The sequence below is a fragment of the Halyomorpha halys genome, unplaced genomic scaffold (assembly GCF_000696795.3).
Source record: "Halyomorpha halys isolate HHAL.00 unplaced genomic scaffold, Hhal_1.1 Scaffold106.1, whole genome shotgun sequence".
Taxonomy (NCBI): Eukaryota; Metazoa; Arthropoda; class Insecta; order Hemiptera; family Pentatomidae; genus Halyomorpha; species Halyomorpha halys.
Genome location: NW_027111449.1, coordinates 1,726,155 through 1,754,114, shown reverse-complemented (window position 1 = coordinate 1,754,114; position 27,960 = coordinate 1,726,155). Strand labels below are relative to the sequence as shown.

Genomic DNA, 27,960 nt, shown 5'->3' with positions numbered 1-27,960 from the left:
TTTGACTCAATATAATATAGCTTTGACTTTGACATCAATTATAAAATAATTCTGTATAAAATTGCTAGAAAGTTATGTACTGTGTGGCAGATTGTAATATCTATCAATAAATAAATCTATGTTTATAAAAAAAAAAGAGAAAGTTATGTTATTCACTTCAAGGCACCATTTTGGAATTTTGTTCTTTTCCATTTTTTTAAATTTGTATGATGTAAAAATTACTTTTTCGGCCACTATATCAAATCTTTATCAGAGACATGGCTTTTGATAGTGATACGTTCTACACATCTGATACGATCTTTGAATATCAGTATCCATTGTCTTTAAGAAGGCAAAATGAACTAAACGACAATATTTTATTTCATTATGGGAACAGCAAGATTTCGATATAGTTTCAGAATAGCCCATTTAATAATAAGCGCATACAATATGTATTTGTATATTATGTATATATTTGTATATTATATATATTTGTCATAGGACTGTTTTTTTTTTATTCATAACTTTATAATGCTTATATTTTATTTTATTTATTTATCTTTTTCTCAAATGCCTAGAGCCTTTCTGGTTTACCTTACATTAACCAGACCTGAGGCAATAAAACTATAAGGCTTTTGAATTATAACCGAAATGATTATTTCAAGACTTGGTTGTATAATATAGGGATACCCACGGTTTTACATTATTTAGAGAACTCTAGACATGAAAAAAAAAACTGTTTACTTTCTAAAGTGTAGATGAGATATGTACTTGACCTATAATGTATAATCTAGTGGGTCAAGATCAAAATATATTAAAAATTATATCTTATTATAAAATATTAAAAAAATAATTAAAAAATAACTTTTAATAAATACAATGTAGAATTATTAAATTGAAAATAATTGTTATTAAAATAAACCCGATTGGCGGGCTGTGCCCCGCTGAGTCCCGTAAACAGGATTTCTATCTACTGACGTCAATCGGCTGTGGTGTCTCAGTCTGTCCTGTTCTTCAGCTGCTCCAGGTATTCGGCCATGTTCATCATCTTCCTGGCTCTATTTTCTGGCATTTCTGCTCAAAACTTTCTCTACTTGGGTAACTATTATTCTAGAATATAAATTTAAAAGATAGATCATCTAGGAAATTAATTCTTGCTAAGATAAACAACTTGGCCAAGAATGTTTTGTTTACTTTTTTGTAATATTATCTATCTACATTTATACATATACGTGAATCCTACTTGTATAGGACGGAATCGGGTATGGGCGGTCTGCTTCCAATTGTTGCTTTAAAAATTAAGTGCTATTTAAGTTCACTAAAATTGAAATCTTTTTCGTTTGTAATTGCTTATCCTTATTTGTTTTAGGCATTGTTATAAAAACTATACACAATATGCCTAAGTATCTGTTATTGAATGCTGTTAGTACATTTCATACAGTTTCATTTCCTCCAGGACCACATCTTGTGGACTAAGACCCAGTGTAATTTTTTTTAAATTCGCATGTTATATATTTAAATAAATGTATTGCAGTTTAAAATTCCGAAATTAATTATCCTCTTAATATACTGTTAACATTTGAGTAAAAGATTGAGTCACAATATAATTTAAAAATTATCTTTCCATTGACAAAGATCCACTTACATCTAGATATTAAATTCATTATTTTTTATATTTAATCATTGTTTACAATTTAGAAGCTAGTTAGCAGTGCATATATACCATTTTATTCATTGTTTACGTGCCAGTTGATATTATTCAATCTTGAAGTTTCACACATCTTTTGTTGTTCTAACGACAGTGTTATTACAATTATTTAAATTATATTTTATTCTGAAAAGAACCAATATAAAAATTAACAAATTGAATGGAAATTCTCAAATGATTTTGAATAGCGATACTCCGAGAAATTGATTTGTCCTTGTAATTGTTATTTGTGCCGAATAAATTTAATTTCTCGTCTTACACTCTAGAAAAAAGTCTCTAATGAAATAATTTAGGTTAAAGAGTAGATGCTAAACTCGTATTAATTAATATCATACAATTAAGGAGGGATGATTATGTAAAATTTGTGGTTTTATTCTGTTGCTTAGTAAATAGTCTTGAGCTAATTCAGGTGTTTTGAATCGGTTTGACCACAAGTATTTCCGTAGGTGCAGAATAAGTGCCTACACTCTTCAAGCGCATACTGTGTATAAAAATAAAGGCTCCTTTCGATCCGGTTTTAGTTGTTATTTGAAATTTGTTCAAATATGAAAATGTCTAAAAATACTGAATATGAATTTCGTAATTTGTAACCAGAAAAGAAAGGCACTTTTACTCAATTTCGCTATAGTTATTTATAGCGCTTTTCTTCCAACTTTGGACGCAAACAAGTACATATGCATTTCATATATCTCTTGTACAGTTACAATGCTAAATTTCCTTAACTGAGTCTTACAAAAATAACAAAGAAACTTATATTTAATTAATAAAAACTTTGAAAATTGTTGACATCTCCAAACCTCATTTTCAATCAGTTAATGATTTATCTTAAACATCTTTAGAGCCTTAAGCTGTAATGTACAGAAATAGATGTGACATAAGATTGATTATTTCTCTTTTGTTTTGTTTTCGTCCTGTGAATTTGTTTTGAGCTATGAGCGCTATCTGTAGTATTTCTTTTATAGTGGTTTCAAGACTTTTACGGTGAGAGACTAATAGTTAATTGCTTAAATTCTCTGGGTATTTTTGATAAAGACAAGAATGTCAAAATATTTAGTTGTCTATTTTATATGAAAATACATTTATCCTTAACTGTACAATACCGTCGTCTACTTATGTAACATTATCAAAATTATTCTCAACATGAAATAGGAACCACCAAGTTGCCCACAGACGTACAAGAGCTTTAACATTCCATATTAAAAAGAATGCTAGAGACCAAGTTGATGGTCTGTAGCCCCTTTTAAGGTTAATAACTACAAAATAACGTACCTTGAAGAAAGTTAGCACCTTACATTAAACTCTCAAAAGCCTACATGCACTATGAGTGCACGCCACCCAAAGATATACGACTGTGGATCTTTTCAAAGACAAAAGTTACTCACATAGAAAAAAAGAAAGTTATTCTAAGCCGAAAAGACATATATTCACGATTTTTAAACCCAAGAAAACCCAATTTTTTATTTTATCTAGCTTTATTTACTCTATCCGTCAGTGTACTTATAAAAAGGGCAAATTCAACAAATCATCTGTTTTTTTTATTAGGTATTTTTTATTGGAATAGTCATTGATACTAATTAAAAATATCAATTATTAATATTATTAATAAAAAATATTAGTTAATTTAAACTTTGTGAAACAAAGTTAAAAATGTTACTTACAGATCCTCAGAAATATAAGCACACTGTAGTTTTTTTCATCTAAATAGAATTTTCCAGACCAGGTGAAGTATAAAATATACTCTTCTACAAATTTTTGGATTAATCTTTTTTACATACCTACGAAAATATGTTTCGTTTGTTCATGCTTGTTTATTCAAAGTTTTTGCCAATCTAGATGGGTGGTATATTTTTGGGATTCAAATAAAAAAATATTCCACTGATTGTATACTTCTCTCTGTACTTCTCCTACGATCACTTATTATATTGAAATTGCTATTCCAAGGTGATCCACATCCGACTAGTAGGGTAATAGTAAAGGAAGACGCTCAGGATAGATATCCTCCATGTATGAATGGTTCGATGCTGTTTGGTGTACGTATGAGGGAATAATCTCTATTTTAACAAAAATGATATATAAAATAATATCAAATTTATGTATTTATTTTTAAAAAATGGTACAAACAAATTTTAAAAACTGCTTAAAGCTTGGATGGGTATTAAAAATCTAAATCGTTGACTTCGGAAGGCGAGGGGAAGAATAATTTATTAAAGAAAAACACAATCTCTTTAATTTTTCATTCCAAACATAATATCCAGGAAACTATGTACATCTAGAAGAATATTATAATAATTAATATAGTAAATTAGAATAGGTACGAATGGCGTCATCTCAAAATTGACAGGTGTTATTAAAGATATGCAAAGAAAAGTGAATCTAGTGAAGTAATAATTTAATAATCATAATATTTTTTTTTTCAAAGCCCTTGTATGAAATAAAGTTAATTTTAAAATTTACAATTAAAAAAATCACCTCCTTTCTAATTGTTAAAAAAAATAATAATAATAGTTTATTAAATAAAACCAAAAATTGTATCCAATACTGTCTCAACACTTTATTTCTCACTAGTCCAACGTTTCGGCCATTCCAGCCATCTTCAAAGGACATCTTCAATACAAAACTCCTCCTCACATTAATTCACAATTTCTATTGCAGTCTATTCTGCCCAGGTCATTTTCTTCATTCTAATTTCAAACCTATTTATTTAAAATTTAAAACCATTAACATTTATTTTTCTCTATAAAATTATCAACAATATAAAATACACCACCATATAACAAACTATGATTTGAAGATGGCTGGAATGGCCGAAACGTTGGACTAGTGAGAAATAAAGTGTTGAGACAGTATTGGATACAATTTTTGGTTTTATTTAATAAATAATTACCTTGTCTCAAAAAAATTTGAAATAATATAATTTAAATAATAATAGTGTTAATTCGACCTTTTAATGAGCTCTGTACGCTTAATAGTATACGAGATTCAGTTGTTTTCTGAAAAACAAACAAAATCACCATTTTATGACTATATTATATTACCATGGAAAATACTATTAAAAAATATAAGAAAAAGATAATATATGAAACTCATTGAAGTGAATTATATTAAATATTGTTTGAGTTATCAAACACATTTATTCATTTTCGACAAATATAGCATAATGTCACAATCTTGTAACAATATAATATACTTGTTTTTCTAATTACATGATATAATTTTAATCATATCAACATTGATTATTAATTCACTTCAAGCAAAAAAAATTAAATGTAAAAAATGATGCCACAGAGTCTTGAACTATTACTGTAGCGTCTGAAGGTTTTCGATTAAGAGTTGAAATTTCATGTAAATGATTAATTTTGTATATATATTATTCGGTTGTAAAATCAATTTTTACATGGGGGGCGGGTTCTTATCCTCCTGCTAATACCAACCTATTCTAACAGGGTGGGAGGGTCATATTGTGGGACCGGCACAAAATAAAAGTCAATCCTCCCCAGCCGAATTCGAACCGGAGCGCATTAGACCAAATTGGAAAAAAACAACTTTCTTTTCTGTATCTATTTTGTACATCACGTATTGATAACATGGCCACTGAGGCTGCTAATAATATTAGGAAGAGCCAGAAATCGTTTTTATTATGTTAAACCATATGTAAATTGAATGAAATGATGGATGGATACCATGCTCATTCTCTCATCTATAGAACAGGTTACGTTTCTGTAGATCAGTGAATGAGCTCAGTTATGATTTTTTTTTCCTGAGTGAATTATCATCAAAACCTATCAAAATTGGCATCAATAGTAAAGATTATTGAAGCTTCTTATAAAAAAAAAATCCTTCCAAACTACTTCCTTATTATTACCGTATATCAGTCCCACATCACATGTGGATCAGGAGAGAAAAATAATGTAACCAACACAAATCTGCAGGAAAAAGGATAATTTTCAGATAATCTAATTTTCATAAACTAAATTTGGACAATTTAAAAAATATATATACACATATTTATCGTAAATATATAGAAATAGTGAAAGAGACATGCTAATCTATGTACTTGGTACTTGGCAGAATCATCCCTTCCTTTCCTCCGCCAAATTGTGAGATTATTTTATTGAATGTGGCCACCTCTCAATGATTAAGGCAGAACGATGTCCATGTAAGCAGCCTTTGGTATCTATATCTATAGGACCTAATTATATTTAAATATAACGTGGCATCTATATTTATAGGCCCTAATTATATGTAAATATAACGTGGCATCTATCTCTATAGGCCCTAATTCCATGTTCTGTGATATTAGCGTATTGGGTCAGCTTCGCCAGATTAAACGGGATTCCTGATGACGTCCACGTCAGTAACAGGAACATGTAACCTAGGATCCGTCAGTTGTCGATGAGCGGTGAGTTCGTACAGTGCAATGCTTTCCTTTCTCTTCTACTTCACGATTTTATACAGCGTGTCCGCCCAGAGATATCTTTACCTGAGTGAGTAAATGGAAAAAAACATTTTTTTTTTTAGTCTCTTTCAAGCATTCTTTTGAAGTACTAACTTATATATTTTTACGTAAAAATGTGCAAAATATATTTTCGCTTAGTGTGTAACCCGTTATTCAATTGTATTTTATTTAAGTATTTCCCTAACTGAATATTATCTTAAGCAATCGGGACCAATGGAGCTGCATTGTCTTCCAATTGAATAACAAAACGTATATTCTCACTACACCATACTTAATCTTCCGACTTGTTTAACCCAGTGATCATGCCACTCTTAGTGTGTTCGTTGCTCGATTGTTTCCTAGCATAATCGAAAGGAGTAAAGTTTGACCAACACCTGTCTAAAAAATGGTAATAAATAGATAAACATATTTCTCTCCCCTCCATTTCCCTCCCCCTTCAGACAAATTATGTCGGTTGCCTCCATGTCTAGTTCTGTCACCCACAGTAGGGTCTTAAAATTGAGTCCTGTTTCGCAAAACTGCTGTGGCCAATTTTTTGATAATATTCAAGAGAAAAAAAAAACCCTGAAGAAATGTGATTTTATGAGAAGAAGAATTGTTGTTTCCTAAACAACTTTGGTATTGTTAAACTAAAATTGTTTGTTGGACTTAGTCCATAACGATCGTTCCACACTAATTGAAATACCACGAAAAAATATGGTTCTAAATGATGTTTATGTTTTAAAGTTGTTATAAAATAAATTTAGGGATATAAAAGTTCTTCAATAAAAGACACTGATTTTATTATAAATGTGTACATTTTTGTTAAAACAAAAACTTTATTAAAAAAATTCTTTGTCAGAAATTTCTGAGTTCAATGTTGGTCTTGGAGCTTTTTCATCAAAATTTATTTTCAAATTATAGTACTCTAATGAATTATCAGATGCACAAGTCGATATCTAATGTTAAATTTTTATCTTAGGATCGATTTTTTTTTTCTAGCATTTCGTTCGGCCTTTTTTGTATAATCATAAAGGATTTTGGAACAAATTATTTTAGCCATACATAGATAGATGGCAATCCCAAACTATAGCTCAAAACTAAAAATTTTTTAATAATTTGGTTTTAGGAATCATGGTTTAGGGTCACATGCCTCAATTAATGACATGCAGTTTGGTTAGTATCTTTGATTTGAAGTCATAAAACAGAGTAACTGAAAAAATGAAATATTTTTTCCTGTTAAAATATTTGTCAATTACTATGATACCTTCAACGAAGAGACATTTACCATAACTTAATACCAACATTAATTAAAAAACAAAATACAGATATCTTCAAAATTAAATGAAAAAAGCTCTGAAGAAGAAATAAAATTTCAACTGAACAGTTTACAACAGAACTTGATTTTTATTAGCCCTGCAAGTTGGGGCGAAACGTTGTTTAACAATAAGTAGCTTTTGATACCTTTATTGACCGCCACTTGGACTATCTTCCTTCAATCAAAATGTAATACTTTTGTCATAATGATAATGCATTTGATCATGGTCGTCTGTGTTGCTGGAACTGTTTTGCCTTCCATGTCTAACTTATATCGATAGTATATTTATAATTGAATAATTTATTTGTTTTTATAAATGCAATTATCCATAGAGGATCATCTACAAAGGTTCTTTAATTATTTAATTTTAATGTCTTTCAAAAGGCTTTAGGGGACCTCAATAAATAAGAGTAAATAAATATTATATGCATATTTAAATAATAATGTTTATGTTTAAAAAAGTATTCAGTGGTTTCAGCGTTTATAATAAAATTAAAGATCTTTCAGTTTGAAAGGTGTTTGTGTTCATCTATCACAGATTACCAAATAAATGTCTTAGGTTATTCCTCAGAATTTATAGAAATAGCAACCAAAAGTAGACCCTCCGAAAAGCCTCTCCTTCCACGAAAGAAGTTAATATTAAAGAAGAAAAAGTTATTGATTGGAGAAGGGTTATATATCTCTACCCCAGCTTGGTTTCGTTCCGTGTGAATGTTATGAATACTGTAGTTGGCATATCCTAAAGGGATATATTGTAGATATGGACCTAGAATATAGATATATCGGTCAGAATGAATGGGCATATGAAACACTCTACTCATGTTCATGTAAAGTATAATAATACTGTATAAAGTAAGATATGTAGAATGAAATGGTACTGTGTTCATCACCTATTGACTTATTAAGCACTATCAATGTCATTAAAACGTCTTGTATACAAATGCATTTTACGTCCTTCAGTAATGCAAGCGTCTTTACATAAGTGCAGTAAGGTAGGTAGGTACTATTGGCGTACCCAGAGGGGCGTAAAAGGGTGCACCTGGTCCCCCTCTAGGTGTGAAAAAAATGATTAATTTTAATAAAAAGTATTTTTTTTTAAAGCAAATACTAATTGCAATAACTAATTAAGCATTACGACAGTCATATATAATTTTCTTAAAATTTTGGTTCCATTCTCCTTTTCCGTGCTGAAATGTCACAACCTGATTGAGTATGGCTTGCCCCCCCCCCCGATTAACTATGGCTTAAATTTATAAATTCACTTAAAGCTCCTACGAAACTCACTTTTTAAGCGATACTTTCAAAAATGAATTATAAAAACTTAATAAATAAATATTATGTTAGGAAAGAGTAAAAAGAGGAACAGGGAGAGGGCATGGAAGTGGAAAAAAGAAAGGAGAGGGTGATTAAAACCTTTTTAACTCCAAAAGAGCGCCATTATTACAGATACTACAAAACCTTGGAGTTCGCACTTGTTCTTATTTTGCCTTGAAATGTTCTCATGTTCTTGGAGGATTCTGATTTCTAATTCAGCGAGGGTTCTGTGCGGGTAATCACATACGTTCACTAGACCTCATGAATAATTAACTTCGCGAGAGGACTTTGTTTCTATCCAGGATGGAATGGGTTAAAAGTCGTTATATGCTCGTACTCAAATAGGATTTAATTAACTTATTTTTTAATTTTCTAAAAGTCAGTGGTTTGTGTGGTCAGTAATATTATCCCTGGAGTATTCACTAGGTCTTTGAAATATTCAATTAATTAATTGTAAAAAAAAAATAAAAGGCATAGGCGTCGGCATTTCTAAATATATGGGGATATACGATAACCATTATTTATTAATACTTAAATACTAATGAATTATTTACTGAATAAAAAAGTGAAAACAAATAAATTTTTCCTTAAGTCTACTCTCACAGTTTAAACTCTTTGCTAAAAAATTTCTATTTTTTTTTAAATTCATTATATTTCATAGCAAAAATGTACAGTCGACAAACTTACTCGCATTCATGTTTTCATTTTAATGTTAAAGGATATAGAATAGAATAAGTAAGCTAAATAAAATTAATTCTAAAAATTAACTATTAACTATTAACTTAAAACTAACTAAATTAAAATAAAAGAATGATCGATTATTTATACCAGTACCCCATAAAGATTTATATGTATACATACAATCCACGTATGTACAACACATTTGAACACTCCACAAAATAGGTGACTCATATTTGAATATTTACATCGAGTATCCATTGAATATTATCAACCATATATTCACTTCTAAATGTGGTTTTATTCCTTAATTTAGATGTGGTTGTTTGAGGGCTTAGGTTTGATATATGTGAAGGTATTGGAAAAGGTGAGATTTAAATGGAGGTAGAGAAAATTTTGAAGAAAGAGGAATTCAGAAGGCACGGTTCCTATCTAAGTTTTCCTGACTATTGGCCGAATGCTACTAAATATTCAAAAGGAGGAAAGGATAAATATATTTATAAGGAGGAATAGTAGAGGATTGATTTATGAGGACCAGGTAAGAAAGCGGGATACGGGTTGACAAGAAATGGCCGATCGGAAAGGAATGATTGGAGCCAGTGAATAGACCTATTAGAAAAAAAAAATGGTGACTTTAATTTGTTTAAAAGAGTCAAATGGTCCTTGGAATTTGAAAAGTTTAGAGAAATACAAGAGCATGAACACAGTTTCCATTTTTTTCGCCCGTCGCGATAAACATGTTAGTCGTGATTATGGCTTAGGTGGATCTTTTGGAGAAACCGGATTGGCCACCAGATTGGAGAGTATGGAACAGTTCACGCCTCCTTTGCACATCGTTGATTTCTGGGCTTATCTAACCGAAAGTAGAGGTTTAAAGAGGGACATAAGAATTAAGGATACTGAGGAGGACAATTAAGTTCCAAGGAAGAGCAAGAATAGATTTGAACCCAATTTAGGGCATTAATGATATATACATTTTTCACGGAAGAGGACATCTAGGTAACGGAATGTTGCGTATGTTATAATTTTACTAATTTAGCCAAATTTTTTATTATAACATTTTTATAAACAATTCGGTTGGTTGTAACACGCCTAAGTGGATGGTTTGGAAGATGATAAACGAAGTATATCGCCACTTTTTGTTGCTGGCGCAGACAGCTCAATACAATTCAACCCATTCCTCCGCTCTCAGGGCTAATTGCTTTATATTACAGGGATCACTTATTTTCCCAACCAATTAAAGATGTACAAAAGACTGATATTATTTCCTTCCTTCAGCTCGAGGGGTCCTCACTTGGAAGCAGTATTCCCTACCAATAACCTTGAGCTTTATATCTGTATCCAGTAGAGATTCGGTCAGTTATTTATAAATTTGAGATGAATAGATACAATGTAAGGGTTGAATGCAAACGTGGTTAGTGATGCTTAAAAGTAAAATATCCCTCCTTTTCTTCTCCCAAACGAAACCTCTTTCATCACTACACGACAATGTTTCAATATAATATAACAATCTATATGATTAATGTAACGAGTAACAGGAGGGCCAAAAAAAAAGAGAGATATTGGGGAACGAAGTGAACACATTGGCTATTTGCATAATACTAACTTCATTTACATTCTGCTGGGGTTTATATAGTATTACAGTGTTTATTTATACTCCTTAGTTAGATCCCTCACTTATCAAACATACCAATCAGCATAATTAATGTAATATAATATAACATGTGGCTAAGGATGCAAAACTTTGCCTTAACAGGCCTGATTTTCTTGTAGCAGTGGTGAGATAGTTTAAAGTGTCTGTCAATGATAACACCCAGGTAATCTATAGACTTCAGGTAGGGAACGTTATCATCGGCAGTTAGGGCATCACTACCAATTCTAAAAGGAGAAAATAATATAGTCGGTCAGCGTTTACTGAACTTCTGCAAAAAGCTATATCTCCAATCTTCCGCTGATATCGCGTCGATGACTTCTCGGATAGATTTCACCTCTTCAAGGTAGTGGTTTATATCGAGTCAACAGATGACAAACTTCTAATTATTTTACCTATATTCTTCGTGATTCGTAAACTAATGACTTCATATATAGTTTTATTAGTTTATTATTTATTTATTTTTTTGGATTTAAATATAGTAGTACAGATAGATTTGATAGAATTGTTTGGATTCATTCCTTATTAATTTAAAGAAGGAACTTTTATAGTGGACGATAATACGTTTTTATTGGACGTTGCTCACTGCTGGAAAAAAAATATCTCCCAAAAATCAAATCCGAAAATTTCTAATTTTTGATTTATATGAAACTTTGTACTTAAGGGTTTCAAAGCATACTATTAACAAACCTGAATTATTAATATTAATATGTTTATTGTTCTCCTACAGATCTATATACATTTAAAGGGTGGATCTATATACATTAAAAGTCTAATATTATATAAAATATTTTTTTCTTGGCTCCTATGGTACCTCTCTTCCTTCTCCACTCCCAAAAAAAGAATAAATAAGTAAATTTTTATTTTGGAATTATTTTTAAGTCACATCCTCCAAGATTAAGGCTTATAGACATCCCAGACGTAAAACTGTACAAAATATATAATTTCAGTTTCCTACGACATTTTTAAGCAGGCTGTTCAAACTAAAGCCATTTTGTGAGACTTGATAATTAGGACTCAGGGAGCTTCAAAACGTTTATATCTCCTCACTGTATACTCCATATAAAGGCATGTTAAAGTAACACAATAAATAATTTATTTTTAAAAAAATCTAAAATGGATCTTTTTTTTTTTTTTTCCGATCCCTCTAAAACAGAATAAAAACCATAAATTAGTGGATGCTTTATTATGGGGAAAAAATAAATCAAGTTGAGTATTTCCTTTTTCTACCTGTGGTATTTTAAGGTTACTTGCAATACTTATCTGTTTATTGGGAAATGTCCATTCTGTATGGTCCAGCTAGTAAAAAAGAAACCAGAGGTGAGGGGCCTCCTCGTGTTGATTTACGCAAAGAAGATAGAAATAAAAAACAGTTATTATTAAAGACAATAGATAATGATAAAAATAATAAGAAAACAGTCAGAAGTCGAAGAGAAGTGTGGGGGGAGGAGAAAAAAAAAAAGATCCATTTTATCTTTTTTTTTTAAATAATTATGTATTGTATTACTTTACCATGCCTTTATATGGAGTATACAGTGAGGGGATATAAATGTTTTGAGGCTCCCTGAGTCCTAATTATCAAGTCTCACAAAATGGCTTTAGTTTGAACAGCCTGCTTAAAAATGTCGTAGGAAACTGAAATTATATATTTTGTACAGTTTTACGTCTGGGATGTTAGACTAGCTTTCTAGTCTTACAAATCTTAAATTACGAATTGTTTTTTTTAAACTTCCTCTAAAGTATCTTGAATTTTGTTTTTTTGAAATTAATAACCAACTCACATTTTTATTAGTAATGAAATATAGATAAATGTAAATTATGAAAGGATTTTTTTTATTGATTTGGGAATGCCATAGAACCATCTGAAACTTAATAATATAAACATATCTAAAAATAAAATAATACATATGGATCTCTATAAGCCTTAATCTTACTTTGTTAAGATTGATTGGATTTCATAAGCATGAAATGTTTTAGCCAGCATAATTGGTGAATAGGTTACGATCCCACGGAAAGGTTTTGAACTTCTTTCAAAAATGAGCAAAGTCCTTTATGGACCAGTTTTCGCCCTATTAGAAAGTTGAAGGGATATTTTCATGAAACTAATTAAATAAGCAGCTGTGGGTTCATTTTCAGCCTTCATGCAAATATGATCGTAAAATTTCTTCTGGAAACTATTGAAAGCTACTTACTAAACGGGCTCGCTAACTTTCTCTAATTTATCATGTGAATGTAGAAATTTTAATTCTTCGGAGAGTTACTTTCGAAAAATATACTAGGCGTATGAATAAATCGTAGCCAATGATTTTATCATAGATTATCCTAAAGTATTAGAGTCTTTCTCATTTGATTTTTGAAATCATAAATTTAATCTCATTTCGAGGAAAGATTAGTACCGCATCTACCCCATGGGCACCATGGGCCATCCATGGGATCCCTGACTTCTGATCAAAACGAGTCCAGAATGAATTGAAAAATATTATGTTTCAAGATAGATTGAGCAGTCTAATACTACTGTCGATAGAAAAGTATGTACTTAAAGAAAATAATTAATGGTTTTTCTTATTAAAAATCAAGAAAAGTATTTCTTGTAAATGTTTTTTATTTGTTTAAATGTTTGTTAATTTTAGATCCAGTAAATTAGAAGGGTAGGATTGTTTTCACTTCGACTTTTGTCTTATCTTCGAATAAACTACTTTAATCCTGTTTTGTATGATCACAAATTAAGTTTTTTGGTATTGGTTTATTCGGATTGATACTCATATTTTAAATTTTATAACGATTTAGAAAGGAATTTCGTACTTATGGTCGAATTTCTTGCAGGCTGTCGAAGAACTATCCTTAGAATCTATTTGTACCCCTGAGTTATTAATAGAACACAGCTGTGAATTGCAAAAGGATCCCATTATCGAAACCCGACTATAATAAACCTCCTTCCACGAAGAGATGGAAGATAGAGGCCATGACGTCTGAGGTGAGGCAAGGTTGATATCTACTTACTGCCTTGCAATAGCGCAATCAGGAAAGATCAACCTCAAGTTATCCTTCCATTCTTTCCTCCTCGTCTTAACCTGTACCTTTTCCTCATGTATCTATCTCCTCCGACTGTGCTAAATGTCAAATATCATTTAATAATTTTTTGTCTTCGCCTTTAACTCCTTAGCGAAAAAGTCACGGTATAACAAATTAAACATCAAATTATGCGGTGAATGAGTATCATTCGACCTCATTGATTTGGTCAAATATTTTTCATAAAGAGTAAACCGTGGAAAACAAAAAACACAATTTTTCCCCTAATTTTTCCGAAACCTGAGATAAAGTACTTTTATATCATCATACTTGAGTCCAAACCTAACTCAAAATTGCATTTCTGTTGGCCCTGAAACGGTTGTAAGTTAATCTGATAAATTTATAAAAACGAAATTATTGGGCCTTGTTATGGGTTTATAGCCGAAAAAATACCTAATTCGTTTTTTGTTACCGAAAAAATACCTAATTCGTTTTTTGTTGCCCCCCTCCCCCCTAGAAGTGAAAAAAATATTAAGCTAATAAAAATTAATTTTTTTTCTTGCAAATAATTGTAATAACTATTAAAGCACTGCTATAATTATGATACTTTTCTTTAAATTTGGTTCCATTTGCCTTTTCCGTGCTGAAATGTCAACCTGAAGGAGGAATTGCTTGACCCCCCTAGTTTTGATCCTGGGTATCCCCTTGCTCAATTCTAACTAATTGAAATTAATGAGGCCAGAGAAAATGTCGGATTATCGAATGGAAAAAAAAGGTCTCTTCATAAATAAAATAAATTATAGATACAATGACATACAAATATTTAAAAAATAATTAATCACTGTTCCGAAATTTATTTTTTTACAATCAATTTTCTTGTGAAATAACCTTTTTATTTGTATATACATCCGTATTTTCGTAAAAATCGTAGCTAATTGTTTTCCGACAGCCTAAACTACCATAGTATTAACAAAAACATTTTGCGCTGAATATTAATTTTATGAAAAGGTTAATTATATCTGCTGATAAAGAAATTGAGAAATTTCTAAATTTTAATGCATAGCTTGTATTCTATTTTAAATAAAAATAAGTAGTATTTTTAAATAGATTATTTAAGCCTCGGCACGTAAGCTGTTGATAATATGATCTTATTGAATGTGTATACACATGTATTAAATAAATAAAATTAAATCTTCAGTATTTTTTAAAGGGGCTGGTTCGGATTATGAAATTGTCTGGTTTAACGAGGTTTGAATTAGAGTACACTCACTATATTACTATGATCTGGTGAGGATTAGAGTTTCACATTAGTGTTATATGTTTAAGTTTAGCGTACTTCATGGTTCGTGGTTTGTATACAGTTGGCTGAACTTCAAGGATGATGAAATAATCCTGAGAGTTCTTTAAGGTTTCATTCCAGGAATTTCTTACTGCTCATAACATTTTACTTTCCAACAATATGATAGTTATTATTAGGCCTATTAGTACTTTTAAATTATGTATATTATTTTAATTTTTTTTTTATTATTTATTTATTCATATTTACAACTGTACATAAAATACATCAAGTAAATTTGAGGAAATCATAATAGTATGGTACAAACATGTAGAGCAACTACCCATTGGTAGCACTCTAAAAACATTTTTACAATATAAGGTCTAGAGGCCATCTTCTTTTCAGATGCCTCGGAGGATTGTCCGGAATAAAAGAGGAAGCAAGATTAGAAACTAATGGGTTTGAGTGGTTAGGGAGTTTGTAATGGAAGGATTGATATCTGTTCGGGCTAGATTGGTTACAAATGGAACATTTGTTGTACCTATTATCATTATTGTACCTACATTGATAAATCATTCGAAATTTTATCATAGGAAGAAACAGATTAAATTCCAGATGTTCAGTTGTCTTTCGGTAATGTCATTATTTGGTTGTAAAAATCTAAAAGGGTTTAAACCCTTTCCCTTTCTTTCTCCTACTTCTACCGTTTCTTTCCTCCCTCCTTCTCAACATTATATTAATTTAATGAGGTGTAGATAGTTGACCGTAGATTAATGATTGGAGAAGTTTGTCGGGGGGTGCGGTCAGCAAAGAACAACATAAATAAACAAAACCATATTTATTTATTTTATGCCGATGTTTCGACCTGAATTTCAGGTCTTCATCAGGGGTTATGGCGTAGAAGGTAGGCCTGCAACTGAAGTTGCAGTTGAACAGTTGCAGGCCTACCTTCTACGCCATAACCCCTGATGAAGACCTGAAATTTAGGTCGATACATCGGCATAAAATAAATAAATATGGTTTTGTTTATTTATGTTGTTCTTTGCTGACCGCACCCCCCGACAAACTTCTCCAATATATTAATTTAACGTTAATTTATTATTTATTTAAACCTCCATTTTTTTGACGTCAGTATTAAAATTATTACATTTTTAATAACAAGTATTATATTGATATAACTTAAAAATAGACAGGAGTAGAGGTTATACAATACTTGCAACACTTAATCATAATTTTTTTGTTTAGTGAATTTCGTTTAGTATTGATGTACTGCTCATATCAATGATTTTCTCATGCCAATGCACAGACAATTGTGATGGATACCAATACCATTCTAATCCTGTTTTTCTTTACCTTTTCTAGGCCTCAACGATGTTTGTAAAGATGGTTCCAATGTCTGGAGATGTAAGAGCCTGGGTAACTGCCCTGCAATAAAAGAATTGAGAGAAAAAGGTCAGAGGCCTGATGTATGCAGCTTTCAAGGCCCTGAACCAATCATCTGTTGTCCTCCATCCACTGAAGTCGACACAGAAACTACAACCACTAGGCGACCTACTACTCAACCAACAACGAGACGAACCACCACTAAACCATACTGGTGGACTACGAATAGGATTAATGGGGAAGAAGAGCCACCTGTTTGGGGAAGTTGGACTACTAGACCAAGTGGAAATACCAAACCTCCTACAAAAAAACCCACACATCAAACAAAATCTATAGCAGAGCAAAGCAAGTACCCATGTTCTTACTTAGTTAAAATATTATTTTACTTTGAAACTGATACATTCTTTTTAGAATATTTTTTAAAAACTGCAATTATAGACAACATAGTAACTATAATTTTTAAGTATTGTTTATTATGCATTTTATAATGTCCATTTAATTATATTTGATATGATTATTTCTGAATTTGAATGCTGGCCAACAAATAATTAAACTATTGTAATAATAATTATTCAGTCAAATACAAGGTACAATTGGTTTTAAAACTATATGTTTCATTAATTATTTTTAGAGATGCAGATAAATACAATTTTTTTACATAACATTTTTTAGGCTTTTATTCCATTGACTTTTCATTTTAATATATATCAACCCTATGAAAAAAAACATGCATTTCTATTATATACTGTTCTTGCCCTTGAATATAATAAATATTTATTCATTTTACAATTCTAAAACACTAATCAACCAACATGTCAACAGAAAAGTTTCATGTCAAACATTCGGTTGCCAACCAGATGGAAAACAAAGATTAAGACTCAAGAAATTTCTATTTTTTTTTTCCATCCTTCCTTACCTATTAAGAAAGATGGGTGACTGCAGCAGATGAATGTTACATAAGCCTTTGTTCTCTCTAATCCAATATCTAATATGAAATCAAAACCATCACCATTCTAGATTTTCTTATATGTTTCTGTCTGTACCAAGGCTAAAAAATGTTTTATCCTGTCATAAGCAGGGATGCTTGAGGACTTATCGAAACCAAAAAAGAAATTTAATCACTGAATTATATAGATTTTAAAACTTTTACCACTTTTACACAATGCCGTAAATATAAAACAGATATTTTTCATAGACCTTTATTAAAATTAATATAAGGATCTATTATATTAACATAATATGACTCTTAAATAATTTTTTTAGATATTTTAGGCTTCTTTAATTACAAATGTTTTACTTTTGATTATTGCTTATTATTATTATATTTGTGAATGCAATTTTTTTATAAGTTATACTTTTTTTGTAGAGTGCGAAGAATATGGTCAGTATGTTTATCGTATTGAAGAGTCTCCTTCATTATTACCAAACCAAAAACCAGACAAAATTAAAATTAATGAGTGCAATATTCAAACTCTAATTGTTGGTGGTGTCAATGCGATGTCTAAAGAATTTCCACATATGGTAAAGCTAAATTACCTATTTTATTCATCTTCATTTTACTTTTAATTTTAGAAAAAAAACCTATCCATATTTGTTTTTGAAGGTCTTTCTTGGCTTGATGCATGAGTTACACTGCATTTAAATTTATTTAATAATTTGAACCTTCCATTTAACAGCCATCTTTGATTTTTTTTCTTTTCTTTACAAAATACAGTAATAGGTGTAAATGATAGACAGATTATTACTGCGTATTGTACATTTCATTATTTCATACAGCTTCACACTCTGGATCTTGTCTCTTTCCATCTAGAGACATTGTTATAGGAGGAGGCAGGGTGACCATGCTCCTACCTCCCTAATAACTTGAAAATTTGGGAAGCTTGAGATTTGAGAACCTACTTCAGTAAACTTCAAACTTAATAGAAACTTCAAAGCTCTTGTAAAATTAGGTTTTTGTTTTAAAAATGTCTTATTAATTTTATTTAAAGTAGTCACTTTTTCAAAAATGTTTAAGAAAAGATCAAATACCACTCAGACTTCCTATAAGTTGCCAAATTCTGTCCATATTGTTAAGAAAATTTATATTTTGCCCTTACCTCCAACTAGTTACTGCAGCAATGCCCTTGTCTACATCTATTTCAAATTCAATATTTTAATTTTATTTCTCAATCCAAGACTTCAGTTTTGAAGAAAATGACACACTTACTTATGGTTTTAAATAACAATAAGGATTACTATTTCTTAAGATAATAAGTAACAAACTAAAATAAATATTGTAGAAATTCAGTTATTGAACATAGTATTTTTTCCGTGATATTTTATTGTTTTGTTTGCTAAATATAAATCTATTATTTTAACTTAGAATTTCAATTCCAATGTTGCATTTTAATTTTTTTTTCTTACTTGAAATCATCCAAATATGAAAAATTAAATTTTGGCTAATTGAACCTGAGCACATGTTGTAGAAAATTAGTATTATTATTAGATTTGTAATTAATAATGTTTATTTGTAATTTAAATACTTTGTAAATATAATCATGAATAAAACTTCACTGTTAATGGCAACACTGCTTCAGACCATGGAACAAAAGCAAGGCTATTTCCTTTCTTCTGTTTTCTGTTTGCTGGTGGCATCTATCAGTATGTGCAGCACTGATAGATGCCACCAGCTCTTTGTATTTTGCTAAAAAATCCTCCTTGATCCACAATAATACACTATTTTGTAAGGAAATCTGATCAGCTGTTTAAAAAATGCATGCTAAACAAAGTGTAATTTTATAAAAATCTAGACTCTGATCATGTTGGCCAGATTTGTATATATTACTTTAAACATTTGAACATAGTTTATATAGGATATTTCCTCATTACTTATCTTGAAGAAACCTTAATTTTATCATAATGACAGTCAGTTTACTACAGTTACTGTGAATTCAAAATTTTCTGAAAATTTCTTTAATAAATCCCTTTCATATACAGGCATATTCTATATATTTTATAAAGGCTTCATAACATTTTATAAACTATTGTTATTATTTTATATAAAAATATCTAAATCATGCTTTCGGGTTGAGCTATTTTTTTATTATATTTACTTAATACTCATATCTTTTTTATTCATAGGCTCTTATTGGCTATGGAGATAAACCGAAAATAGACTGGTTATGTGGAGGAAGTTTAATTAGCCCTAAATTCGTCCTAAGTGCTGCCCATTGTACTAAGCCAGACAACAGGTAGTGTTATATGTATTGAAACTTTATAATATATTCTGTTTTATTCTGTATGTGAAGACTGTGGTGTGAAAATCAGGCAATGATGCCTTTTGTCTAGATTATGTTATTGGTGTATTCAAATAGAGGAAGAAAAGCACTATATCCCTATGAGGTCAAACATGCAAAAGAACAGTTTTAAACCCTTTAAATGTGTTTATAAAATATTTACAAGGAGAAATAAAAGGCTATGTCCATGTGAATGAAGGAAAACAGGCGATGTCCACAAATTAGTGAGCTCTCATTAGTTAAGACTTATAAATTAATATTAATAATTGTCTGATAGCTTGCTCATATTAAAACAAAAATGAATTTTTTAGGAGTCATGAAACTTTTAATTTTGTTTTCTCTCACATTCAAGTTAAATTTAGAGTACCTGTTTTTGTCCATGGTCTTCACATCAATATACACCTATATATAGACATGCTTGTTTAGTTTTGAATTAAGTACCTTTACTTTTTCCTCTGTTTTTATGGAAGCTTACACATTTAGACAATCAGCTGTACCTCAAAAAGTTGTTTTGTTCTTCAAGTTATTTCTTATTTACACACAATAGTAAAATAATAGGCAACCTACTGAGTTGTACATTAAACGTAAAGTTTTCTCGATTCTTGGTCGATAAAGTCTTAAAACAAATTAAAAGTAGCTAGTATTCATAATATACCCTATATTTATCCAAGGATTGGCTGTGGAAGGATCAACAAGATTGTGTCTAGTTAATTTGCAGGCTTCTAATCGATCATGAGCCTTTTGATCTGACTTTTTTGATGAATAAAATAAAATAAAAATCTAATCAAAGTTTAGGTTGTATTTAGCTGGTTGATATTGCTTAGCATCTTATGGCTTTATATAAGAAAATGAAAAAAGTTTCATCAAAATCAGTTTAACAATTTTTTTCGTAGTTATGAGACAAAAGATTCAGATAGATAAATAAGATTTTATTTTTATATAGAAGAATAAGATTTTACACATATTATTTTACTTGTGAGATTGTAAGTTGAATTTTTATCAATGATTAATATCCATCTTAAAATAAATTGTAGTTTTTTGTTGAATGAGCCCTTCAGTATTCTCAATTTCTAAAACAACAATTTTCCATAATAATTTCATGACTTTACTAAATTACATGGATTTTTTAGAGTTGGGCAAGCTACTTGGGTCAGACTTGGAGATCTTGATATATCAATTAATAACGATGATGCGGAGCCCATAGAACTGAGGATAAAAAGACGTATAAACCACCCTCAGTATAACAGACAACGTTTGTACCATGACATTGCTCTTTTTGAACTGGAGAGGGAAGTGCAACTTAATACTTACATTCGTCCGCTCTGCCTTTCCACTGGTAACGATGTGGATATAAAATCTGCTATGGCATCTGGTTGGGGTCATACATCTTGGGGTAAGTTATAAAATCCTTTTTATGCAATCAAAAATGTTATTTCATCACTCCTTGAAATTGAGTCATAATCTGACATTATTGCTTTAATGAGTGTTGTCAAAACAGAGTATTATTTTATATAAAATAAGTATTATTTTGGATAGGAAATAGAGGAGGATAATAAAAATCATGAATCAATCAGAAAAAAAATATATATCTTAATAAGGTTATAAAACAGTTTGTTTCAATCTTATTCTAATATAAGCTCAGAAATCTGATAAAATGGGCATATACTCTAGATTTGTATTATATACTTAATCAATTTATTAAAATAAAAAAAATTTATTAGTTTTTTCAATTATTTTGCTCTCAAATTGCACTTGTCAATATTTTTTCTTTTTTCCAATTTTTCAGAGCAGAATAGAGCCTAAACATTTTCTTATGTGCTGAAATGATAGCTAATTAAATTTACTTCAGATTTTCTACGTGATTGTTATGTTTTTTTATGATGTTTTTGATGATATTTCACATAATAGAAATAAGAGTCAATTACAGCAAAATTGTTTGAATCTTGGAAAGTAATGGTTATACAGTTATTGTAATGGAGTTATTTTAGTTAAATCAAATAGTAGCAAATTTTATTGGCTTTAACAAAGAAACTGTGTTACTTGGTCAGGTACTTAGTTTTGGATTTATTTAGTAAGAATTGAAAAAAATGTTTTAATTTCACATAAAATATAAAAATATATATATAGTTCTAGTTTCTACAAAAGCAAACTTTATCTCATGAAACAATATTTCTTTTATTACCAGGTGTAAGAAATCAAAATTTGACCTCTAGAACCCAGATACAAAATTTGTGTTGACCAGTGTTATTAAAATAAAATTAAACATTATTGAATGAAAGTGGTATTAAATGAATTATAATAAAAAAATGTTTCAAAACAAAGAAGATGCTGCTTCTGACAATCTACAAAAGACTGATCAAAGATAACTGAACTAATTAGAAACAGGAAATTAAGATGTTTTGTGAGATGATTAAATCATGATCTATTGACTGCAAAATCTCTAAATGCTAATTTATATAGTGACTAAAAACTTTGTCTCTTTAATTTTAACTCTTACATATAGTGCATGTGATTCCCAATGTTACATCTCTACTTAAACATAGTTATATTTATAAAAATAATTTCTAGTTAATTGTCATTAATGTAAGTATTTCAGAAAAATGAATATCGATTTGCTTTTAGGTGGCCGAGGAAGTTCGATGCTTCAGAAAGTAAATTTAACTGTTGTAAGTAATGAAAAATGCAATAATAATTATGGAAGAGGAGAATATAGACAACAACTTCCAAATGGTATTGTTGAAGATTTGATGCTGTGTGCCGGAGGACAACCAGGAAAAGACACATGTCAGGTACAATTTTACTTCTTTTAATAGAGGCTTTTAAGTGTATTTTATATATTAGTAGAAAAACTTTATACCTGTTTAATCCTACAGCATATGGACTTGACCAAACCTCATCTTGTTTCTATTCTATCAGTTAATTAATTTCCTTACCAAAAGCTTGAGTAACTTACCTTCCTTTCTCAGTACAAGTATAATGTTATTATTATTTTTGTTTTTATGCCAACCTGAATGTAATCTGTCTTATAAATTATATATGTTCATGATTTTTTTTCCTTTCTCATAGATTCTAAATTTGTGAAGACCTACCATTGGGGGTCTGAATATCCTTTTTGAGAAATCATAGTGAGCAGAAGTTGACAGTTATAATCTAATTGTACACTTGCCAGCCAGTTGGAATAACATTTATAATTCCAAGATCATTATTTAATACAATATGGATAATATCCTCTCCCCCAAAAAAGTGGTTACATTTAAGAAGAGTACACAATTTATTTTTGCACTCATCCAGTGTTTGTGGAGCAGCTGAAGAATAAAAAAAAAAGTGAAATAGAATGTAAAACATCATGACCAAGGTTATAAACATTATTTATTTTTGAACCTCGCTAAACTTCTGTGGTACGAATGTTTGAAAAAAAATTTTAATTTAAATAGTAATGGTTCCTCATGATTCAATGTACATAGTAAAAGTTTTTTTTAATTTTTATTTATTTAATGATGTTTACACCTGTATTACATAAAAATACTTCCAGTAAATTTGATCTAAGATCAGAGTGGAGTGATACTACCCATGTAGAGAATTCCTACCCATTGGTAGCATTCTAAAATAGTAAAAATAAACTCAATTTGTTAAAATGTAATTTAAACCCCTAATACAGCTGCTTACATGGGCAATATTTCCTGATGGAAAAATACTGAAGAACAACATTAAACTAGTCTTGGACTTCACTCCTTCAATACATACCTTAAATGCTCAATAATATGTTATCACTTTAATAAAACTGTTAACAATATTTACCATGTAAAGGTTGCTTTAACATTATTTAAAATATAAAATTAATATGAATCCAATTGTTTATACTAGAGAGTTAAATGAGTTTTTAAACACCTATAATTAAATAATTGGAGTTGTCTGTAAATTTTTCTCCCACCTTCCTTAATTAAACTAATCTACATCTTGATTTGGTAGATCAAATGCAGATTAAATTGATAGCATATCAAAGATGAGTTTGCCTTTAGGGGGAGGAAACTTGCACCCTTCTTTTCCCCTCCACACCATAACAAACCCCTCCTACGGGTAACAAACCAAGAGGTAGTCTGGAATTCGGTAACACCTGACCAGTTGGGGAATGGTTAGATACTTGGAATGCTTTTCCACCCTATTATTGGACTCCTAAGTTAATAGTGCAGGAGGTTACTCTTTTCTTTAGGTTATGTTTTATCTTTGACTGGGACTGTTTCTTGTTTTACTTTGTATGCAAATATATTGACAACTCTGTTCTGACTTGCTATTTAAGAACCTAGTATCTTCAAAAAGTAATTTTTGAGATTTGATGATCATAGTTTTAAGAAAAAAAAATACCTCTTTTTAAGTTTAAATTTGTTGTGAAACTGTTTGTGCAAAATTTTTTTTAAATTTTAATGTTTTAAAAAGGATTATATTTGGTCCTTTAATGGGATTAACTTATGATAGATGCAGTAATTTATGGCTTTTTACAACAGAGGAAACATGAATTGGACCTCTCTCAGCCTCTGTTTTCATGAATTTGAATACGTTCATAGTTACATTTTTGGTTTGAGAGCAGATAGCTTTCTCTCTACCCAGTTACTTCTTGACATGGTAAACTTATAATCTTGTGATATTAATAAAAAAACTAATACGAGGAATTTCTATTTGTAAAATTGTAGAAGTAGGTCAAGGAGGGGAAGGGAAAGGTAGTCTAGTCAATTGACTTGTTCATAGTCTTGTCCTACAACCACTTCTGACTGTTCAGAACTGTACAGAGCATGCACAGTACAGGATTTGGGAGGGAAAAGCACGTATTACGCATGATCCTACAGTCAGAAATGGCTGTTGGAACAGATCTAGTGAAGAGAAGATGGGGGGGTTGGCGGGTATGTTTTCCACTGTGCATCTCTATCTCTCCCCTCCCTTTATCCACAGGCAAACTCATCTTAGAAATTTATTATATCTAATAAGCTTAACACTTGAAATATCGTTATGAGAATTTTTAATATTATTTTTTCAGGGTGATTCTGGTGGACCGTTGCAAATAGAACACAAGAGTGTTTACTGTATGTATTCACAAATTGGAGTGGTATCTTTCGGAAAAGGCTGTGCATTAACATTCCCAGGTGTATATACACGAGTATCAAATTATTTGGAATGGATTGAGAGCATTGTTTGGCCTTAGTATGTAATTTTTTGCTGGAGATTAATTTTTCACATTGTCTAATCAGCTCAAAATGAGGCTTTAAAAGAGAAATATTTTATATATATTTTGCTAAGTCATAAACATTGTTTTAAATGTAAAAATTAATTCTTATTTAATGTATATGCCTAGATAAATTTTATTCATGATAATGATGACGAAATAGAAAGAATTTTTGTAAAACTTATTTGGGAATGAGCAATAGTCAGTTAACCAAAATGAAACAAATTTATCAATTGAATTTGTTTGAACTTATTTTTAAATACAAAAAAGCATTACAGCTGAAAAAAGTATTACAATAACTAAGAACTAATTGATCTCATTGTTTGTACCTCATCAGACTATCAACTTATATTTTGTCTATTTATTTATTATGAAATTATTGAAGTAGTAAGTTGAAGTAAGGGAGTAATGAGTATACTCTACAGTCAAGACTAATCGTCAATTGGACTATCATTTGTTCAATGTGATATAAAAACTTTTTTTGATCATAGATTCGTAGTTGTCAGGGATTTCATTTTACTATAGATAAAATGACAATTGACTTTATTTGTTTTTCTAAAGAAATTTGTTAGTTTTATAAGTTTATTAAGTGACATCAGTAGAAACTCAAATATCTGGAAGGAAAAAAATAATGAGTAAGGCACACTTGATAAAAAAACAAAAAAGGAACTACTGGAATATTCTTTTACAAGTAGACTGAATTTTCAAAATATGTATTAAAATATAAAATATCCCTGAAGAATGCCATAAAATATGTTGTTAAAAAAATAAATTTTACTGAAAATGGTTGAAATATGCAATAAAATCAATTCCATGGAAATTTTTGAAAGTTTCAACCACATAAACCGGACTATCAACACTACTCTGTTATACACAAACTTTGTAGACCCTGATGAAATCCTATAATTTCGGCTGAAACGCTGGCACAAAATAAATTTTACTTATTTGTACTCTTTTTTTCTGATCATACCCTCAATTAAATTCTCCTTATATAAAACAAAAAGTATGTTATAATTCCTAAAACAACAGATAAATATGAATATAAACATTGATATGACCTAGAATAGAAAACATTTTTTTTTTTCTCTAGGGTCAGCTCAGTTAAGTGAATTTTAGATTATCAAAATTTAGTTAAAAATATGACATTAAAAAGTTTGTACATATTTATAGTGTTCTAAATCTTTCTTGAACACAAAATTAAGATTTCAGTCTTAGTGCTGTAAAAATTATTTCCTCAGCAAATAAGTTTCATGTTATGTTTCATATTAAATTTTTTAGTGTCAAGTGTATACAAGTTCTCCACATACATCAACTATTTTTGAATTTTTTTACAAAATACTTTTTGGACTATATTTTAATTAAAATTATCTTTATAGTGTTATAATTTATATATATTATTAATGTTAGAATGTGATGAATAGCTATTTATTAATAGTACTCTAATTACTTATTAACTAATAATTTATAATTTATTATCATCTTTTAAATGTATCATTACAAGCATCAAATACTCCTTTCCCATGTTATTGTTATTCCTGTCATCATATATTGTATAGTATGTACATACGTTTTTATGATTAAATAAATATACCTATATTTTAATGTTATACTAGTCGATTTATCGATATTAATAATTTTTGCTCATTATATTTTGTTATATTCAACTTAATTAATTTATTTTGTACTGTCGTATTAATAAGTTTATTTAAGAATCAAATGAACTGTTTGTTTCATATTTTATTTTGTTCAATAATAGCTGCAATTTTAGATACTATGTGGTAATAATTTTTAATTATTGTTTTAGATGTAGAATAAATTGTTATCAAATGTTTATTCATTCCTTCTCATAAACTGATTAAAATGATTAATTTATTTTTAAATTTATTTTTCACTCTTCTCATCACTTATAACTTTCTGTAACATTCTTGATTTATGAATAATTTTATATTACCCTGAAATCTGAAATTAGTGAGTAAGAAAACTCGTAAATTATCATTTTAAAGCATGAAATTTTACACATAAAACTTGATAATTTCAGTTGTTGTGATTATAATGGTTTGGTAGAAGAGAAATGATATATGGTAATGGACAGAGAGCTCTAATCTGAGTTGTGACAGCACCCTAAGGCACTTGAATAACTTTGTTATTTGGTTTAGAACAATAAAAAGAAAAACATTTCTTAAAAAAATTGTTTTATTTGAAAGAGACAAAAACTTTTTATTGATAAACAATCTGATACACTCTAGGGTAATAGGTTGTCGAGTTGCAAGTATCCATTTCTAGCATGTGTACAATTAAAGAAAACAAATAATAATAATTACAAACAAAAATTAAAATAGTATGTGTACATTACAAATAAAAATAAATAGGTGTATTAATATTAGCAAAATAAGTAAATAACAAAGTTCAATAAAATTAAACTTAATTAAATAAAATAAAATAGTTCATTTCTGAAAAGATTCATACCCACATGAAAAAATAAATAAATAAAATTAGTAATCATTGGTGCAAAAAAAACAGTTGAAGAGGCACATATCTAACATAAACTACTGTTTTTATCTCATGAAGATTTCATAAGTTTTTGAAGAATATTAAGAATTTACCTATGAAATTTATTTTACCTTCACATCTTTAATTGTTCAATATATATAATAATCTTTCAATTGAATACATATATATAGCAGTGATGATAATAATCTGTCTATTTTCAATCAAATTA

At 29.5% G+C, this 27,960-nt stretch overlaps 1 protein-coding gene across 2 annotated transcripts; it reads left to right on the top strand.

Moving 5' to 3' along the window:
* The first annotated feature begins 943 nt into the window (after positions 1-943).
* On the top strand, positions 944-27,121 carry LOC106677709 (venom protease). Of its 2 annotated transcripts, none has more exons than XM_014415794.3 (7): positions 944-1,077; positions 16,731-17,096; positions 18,118-18,272; positions 19,872-19,981; positions 21,157-21,419; positions 22,649-22,815; positions 25,056-27,121. In XM_014415794.3, exons 1-7 carry the CDS (start codon positions 1,017-1,019, stop codon positions 25,218-25,220), a joined length of 1,287 nt encoding a protein of 428 aa, XP_014271280.1. In that variant the 5' UTR covers positions 944-1,016; the 3' UTR covers positions 25,221-27,121. The 2 variants fall into 2 exon arrangements, with proteins under 2 accessions (XP_014271280.1, XP_014271279.1); XM_014415793.2 differs by lacking the exon at positions 944-1,077 and adding an exon at positions 6,024-6,171.
* Positions 27,122-27,960: the final 839 nt, after the last annotated feature.

What these genes read in the sequence shown, in the direction of transcription:
- LOC106677709 (XM_014415793.2), top strand. Translation starts at nt 6,105, where the DNA reads ATGCTTTCCTTTCTCTTCTACTTCACGATTTTATACAGCGTGTCCGCC. An exon ending in TTGGGGTCATACATCTTGGG is followed by an intron (nt 21,420 to 22,648) that starts GTAAGTTATAAA and finishes ATTTGCTTTTAG; the next exon opens with GTGGCCGAGGAAGTTCGATG. An exon ending in CAGGAAAAGACACATGTCAG is followed by an intron (nt 22,816 to 25,055) that starts GTACAATTTTAC and finishes TTATTTTTTCAG; the next exon opens with GGTGATTCTGGTGGACCGTT.